General features: G+C 42.6%; 1 protein-coding gene across 3 annotated transcripts in view; it reads right to left on the bottom strand.

Moving 5' to 3' along the window:
• Nucleotides 1-1571: 1571 nt before the first annotated feature.
• Nucleotides 1572-6097, bottom strand: part of LOC124043339 (PHD finger protein 14-like) — a 119743-nt gene continuing 115217 nt past the window's right edge. For all 3 annotated transcript variants that reach the window (XM_046361857.1, XM_046361859.1, XM_046361858.1), the window contains exon 20: nucleotides 1572-4597. In XM_046361857.1, coding sequence (XP_046217813.1) covers nucleotides 4505-4597 — 93 coding nt within the window. In that variant the 3' untranslated portion in view covers nucleotides 1572-4504. The remainder of the gene's footprint in view (nucleotides 4598-6097) is intronic.

Raw genomic sequence — 6097 nt, 5'->3', positions numbered from 1 at the left:
GGAAGCAACACTCTTTCCGTGATATTAAGCTGATCCACCCCATTAAAAAAACAACGCACTGTTTCCATCAACTATCATCAAGTTTTCTCCCGGCTTGATAGAAGCTTTGTGAACTGCGGTGGCGCAGTGGTCTAAGCAGCGCCCTCTACTCTGTGCATCACCCGTTTGTGTCCAGTGCTTTTTTTTTGTGAGTGCCAAGGAAGCGTATATCCATGTTCTCAGGACCTTTTCAAATGCCCGAAATCGCCGTCAATGTATAGCCACACGCTCACCCAAAACACCCAAAACACCCAAAACATTAACACGAGTGCTTTTTTTCATTCTTCTCTTTTATTCTTTGTTGTTCTAGACAGCTGGCTGTTGAGCACATCTCCATCTGCTACGGAGCCTATCTGTATAGGGACCATTAAGATCTGTTTAATATGCTGTGACTGTAGATAGGGGTGGAGATTGGCGGAGCACACACACACACACACACACACACACACACACACACACACACACACACACACACACACACACACACACACACACACACACACACACACACACACACACACACACACACACACACACACATTGACTGACGGGGCATAGGGCGACGGAGCGGGCCACTCTGCCATTAACGTGCCCAGCGCTGTTATTACAGGCCTAATGACATCCCTCTCAGACCGCACGCTGGGAAAGCGGCGGCGGGAGGCCCGACTCTACCCTCTGCGGGCGCCAGCCACCAGCCGCCCCCTCCCATCAAAGAGCATCAATTCTAACGTGTCTTTTCCTTTTCCTGAACGAGGGACACACAATCGCTCTCTCTCTTTTCCTCCCCCCAAAAAGAGAGACAAAGGCTCTCCAGATAATGTCTTTCACGGTTCAGAGGCTGTACAGGAGTTCCCTCCTGCCTCCCTTGGAATGGGAAAATTAATAGTTCCTCTTTGAAACAAATTGGCATTACGCCCCTTAATGCATTAATGTCTAGATGCTGCTACCCGCCTTGACATAGGGGCGGGGGTGGGGACAGGGGTGTGGATGGGGGAGGGCGATTCTGAGGCAATGTGATATAAAGATCCATCAGACATCGTTTCATTTATCAACCCTTTTGTATATGAATGTTACACAGAGGCGAGATAGATAGGGAGAGCAGTGTGTCTGTATGGAGGATTGTGAAGATATGCATGAGTGTGTGTGGAGCACAGACCCCTACTAGTGCTGGCCCATGACGGCAGTTTAAATGGGGGTTAGTGTGAATGAATAATATAGAGCAACATATTATGACCCAGGAACACAGAGGAGTCACCTTACTGTCTTTGGCCTCTCAACACTCCACTACTGTAGGCTTGGATCTATAATGAATCCCAAATGGCACCCTATTCCCTAAATACTTTTGACAAAGTAGTGCAATGATCAAGCATTCAAAGTTTAATGGTTGCCATTTAATTTCCCTTTTCATGACTGCAGTTGTCCGAATGCTTGGTGTAAGGACGGTTCTTTTTTATGTTGACAATTCTTAAAAAAAGAAAAAAGAAAACTGGAACAAATGTCATAGGGACAAAAGGAATGTTATTACCATAATATTGTTGTGGAATTTAAGTTTATTGGCACTTTAACGTTTACAAAGTATCTAAATACATACTCTTAGCAAATGCATATCCCCCAAAAAATACATGACCCTTTCCCTTGTTGCTTTAATGTCAAATCAAAACATACAATGATACCTGTTTAAGTGCTGCCAATGTAAGTCAACGTGTTGACTTGTGTTGTAGTTCCTGGACAGCCTGGGTTATAAGCCAGAGTTTGTTTCCTTTGACTTGTGTTGTAGTTCCTGGACAGCCTGGGTTATAAGCCAGAGTTTGTTTCCTTTGACTTGTGTTGTAGTTCCTGGACAGCCTGGGTTATAAGCCAGAGTTTGTTTCCTTTGACTTGTGTTGTAGTTCCTGGACAGCCTGGGTTATAAGCCAGAGTGTGTTTCCTTTGACTTGTGTTGTAGTTCCTGGACAGCCTGGGTTATAAGCCAGAGTTTGTTTCCTTTGACTTGTGTTGTAGTTCCTGGACAGCCTGGGTTATAAGCCAGAGTTTGTTTCCTTTGACTTGTGTTGTAGTTCCTGGACAGCCTGGGTTATAAGCCAGAGTGTGTTTCCTTTGACTTGTGTTGTAGTTCCTGGACAGCCTGGGTTATAAGCCAGAGTGTGTTTCCTTTGACTTGTGTTGTAGTTCCTGGACAGCCTGGGTTATAAGCCAGAGTTTGTTTCCTTTGACTTGTGTTGTAGTTCCTGGACAGCCTGGGTTATAAGCCAGAGTTTGTTTCCTTTGACTTGTGTTGTAGTTCCTGGACAGCCTGGGTTATAAGCCAGAGTGTGTTTCCTTTGACTTGTGTTGTAGTTCCTGGACAGCCTGGGTTATAAGCCAGAGTGTGTTTCCTTTGACTTGTGTTGTAGTTCCTGGACAGCCTGGGTTATAAGCCAGAGTTTGTTTCCTTTGACTTGTGTTGTAGTTCCTGGACAGCCTGGGTTATAAACCAGAGTTTGTTTCCTTTGACTTGTGTTGTAGTTCCTGGACAGCCTGGGTTATAAGCCAGAGTTTGTTTCCTTTGACTTGTGTTGTAGTTCCTGGACAGCCTGGGTTATAAACCAGAGTTTGTTTCCTTTGACTTGTGTTGTAGTTCCTGGACAGCCTGTTTATAAGCCAGAGTGTGTTTCCTTTGACTTGTGTTGTAGTTCCTGGACAGCCTGGGTTATAAACCAGAGTGTGTTTCCTTTGACTTGTGTTGTAGTTCCTGGACAGCCTGGGTTATAAACCAGAGTTTGTTTCCTTTGACTTGTGGTGTAGTTCCTGGACAGCCTGGGTTATAAACCAGAGTGTGTTTCCTTTGACTTGTGTTGTAGTTCCTGGACAGCCTGGGTTATAAACCAGAGTGTGTTTCCTTTGACTTGTGTTGTAGTTCCTGGACAGCCTGGGTTATAAACCAGAGTTTGTTTCCTTTGACTTGTGTTGTAGTTCCTGGACAGCCTGGGTTATAAACCAGAGTTTGTTTCCTTTGACTTGTGTTGTAGTTCCTGGACAGCCTGGGTTATAAACCAGAGTTTGTTTCCTTTGACTTGTGTTGTAGTTCCTGGACAGCCTGGGTTATAAACCAGAGTTTGTTTCCTTTGACTTGTGTTGTAGTTCCTGGACAGCCTGGGTTATAAACCAGAGTGTGTTTCCTTTGACTTGTGTTGTAGTTCCTGGACAGCCTGGGTTATAAACCAGAGTGTGTTTCCTTTGACTTGTGGTGCAGCCACAAACAAAGAGGGTAGCTGACTTGAAATGGTTTTGTGCCACCGAACGGGCCACACCATGTGTATGAGGTTACTGACATGTCAGACAGTGTGAACATAAATGCATACACATATAAAAACTAAACTCATAAAAAAAAGAGGTCATGACAATCCATAGAGAGAAGACCAGATAGCACCAACAAAAACTTTTTAAAACTGATGATAGAAGACCGTGGTGTTCCCATGCCGTACAGAAAATATAGTTTCAATTCAAAGGTGATGAGAGATTGTATAAGAAATACTCGACCCCACTGAACACTTCACATACAGTGTATGTAAACAGGGCATTGAGGAGATAATATGATCCCAGATTTGGGAGCAGGCTACTGAGGATAGTGTGAACACCATACTGTATAATGATTAGTGTATGAAAATAGATCTGAAGGAAAATGTTTGGTTGGTCAGGTTCATAAGCAGGTTCATATCCTCTAACAGTCTGACTGGTCTGGTCCATCCAGATACTTTCTCTGGGTTTTATATTTGATTTAATCTCTGCGGCAAAATACCGCCACGGACAGATGCACCTGAAAACAGAAATCTAACACTGGACTCCCCCGAATGAAAACATTCTTAGTCAGAATACATTGAGGAGCTGTTTCATGAAGATCTTATATACAAACCATAGAGACACAATCTAGATTGTATATTTCTATGATAAAACCTGCATGTTAGCGACATCATTTCCAGTTATCATAGATTCTAGATTGTATATTTCTGTGATAAAACCTGCACGTCAGCGACATCATCTCCAGTTACCATAGCGAGCGTGAGGCTTCAGATCTGTCCTTTTTGAAAATATATACTATGACTTGAATTCCCTCTAAAAGATTCCACGGTACATTCTTTACCAAATACATTCTCTACTCTAAAATATACTGTTCCTCTGGCTACAAAACAAATGTGGTTAGTACCTCTGTGCTCTGTCCCATATCTTACTGAGGAGAAAAGGTGTGTTAGCCTGATCCCAGATCTGTTGATGCCATCTTGTTTGTGTTGTCATTAGCTGCAAACCAGCACAAACATATCTGGGACCAGGCTAGAGATGAGCAGTAATGTCAGTAAAACTGTGAGACATTACAGACTGTCCTGTTACCTACAGATCTTTGAAGTGGAATTGATGACACTGACTGACCGCTGACCAATAACATGAATATCACTGTGCTCAAAGATACGGTCACTCAGTTGTTTTTGTTTCAGTTGGGAATTTCTGTTGGGATGTTGTGCTCTGTCGTTTCCTCTTTGAATGAATCGTCCTCTTCATCCTCCTCATGCTCCTCCTCTTCTTCCTGAAACATAAAACATATAATAGGGTCAACACAGAATATTCAGGCACAGTATATTCCTCACCTGGGTCCTCAAAATGGGTCTCTGGAAGGTCAAAAATATAAATGACTTTAGACCACAGTTGGACAAATCACATCCGAACTCACAACCATAAATGAGATTTTTAGACAGGTCTGTCTCAATACCAACAGGGATAAGTAGTTAGTGTTGGTAGGCTAGTGTTGTGCTGGTGTTAAAGGCATTGTTCAGCAGCCATTTCCTCTCAGAACAAAGAGCTGTAGTCAGGGTGGGCAGGACTTGACACCCAGCTGATTCAGAAGGGAAGGCAAAGTGAAAGTGACGGTGGCGACAGCCGCAACAGTGACTAAATGACTCTGACAGATGCAATTATCTCCTTCTCTAGAGGTTAATATACACACCGAGTGATGAAAATGTAATGACTGCTTTAAGGAGCGTGTGTGTACGTGCAGCTGGACAGACCTACATGAGGTGTAGGCCTAGCGTAGATTCTTGGTGTGGATGTGAAGGCCCGCTGATTCTTCTAACAGCATGTTTGGTGTGTAGATGTGGTTCGGTTTCCCCTCACAGTATCCTTATAGGATACTCTATATCTAACGACATAGTAGAAAGGTATTGGTACATTCCTCAGTGCTCGCAAACACCAGTGTAGACTACCCATTATGGCTGTGACGGCTATAGAATTTTGGATGACAGTTATTGATCAGCCAATTAACCACGATCACCATAATAACTTTTTGAATAGCAAAAAAATATATATATATATAGTGGGGCAAAAAAGTATTAAAAGACACCAATTGTGCAAGTTCTCCCACTTAAAAAGATGAGAGAGGCCTGTAATTTTCATCACAGGTACACTTCAACTATGACAGACAAAATGAAAAAAACAAAAATTCAGAAAATCACATTGTAGTTATGCATTAGGGGGCACTATTAAATTTTTTTGGATGAAAAACGTTCAGTTTATTTTGTCATGAAAAGATGCTCGACTATGCATATAATTGACAGCTTTGGAAAGAAAACACTCTGACGTTTCCAAAACTGCAAAGATATTGTCTGTGAGTGCCACAGAACTGATGTTACAGGTGAAACCCAGATAAAAATCCAACCAGGAAGTGCCGCATTTTTTGAAACCTCCTCATGCCAATGACTCCTTATATGGCTGTGAATGAGCTACGAATGAGCTTACGTTTTCCACATATTCCCCAGGGTGTCTACAGCATTGTGACGTCTTTTTAGGCATTTCCATTGAAGAATAGCCGTAAGGGACCATATATAGTATGTGGTCACATGGTGTCTCCCGCAGAAAATCTTGCGTAAAATACTGAGGTAGCCATTTTTCCAATTGCTTCTTATGAGAAACCAATTGCCTCGACGGATATATATGTTAAAAACACCTTGAGAATGGATCCTAAACAACGTTTGCCGTGTTTCTGTCGATATTATGGAGCAAATTTTGAAAAAAGTTTGGCGTTATAGTTGTA

Source organism: Oncorhynchus gorbuscha, linkage group LG09, assembly GCF_021184085.1.
Source record: "Oncorhynchus gorbuscha isolate QuinsamMale2020 ecotype Even-year linkage group LG09, OgorEven_v1.0, whole genome shotgun sequence".
In the NCBI taxonomy this organism is placed as follows: domain Eukaryota; kingdom Metazoa; phylum Chordata; class Actinopteri; order Salmoniformes; family Salmonidae; genus Oncorhynchus; species Oncorhynchus gorbuscha.
The sequence above is the reverse complement of the archived record's forward strand: the minus strand, read 5'-3'. Positions and strand labels throughout refer to the sequence as shown.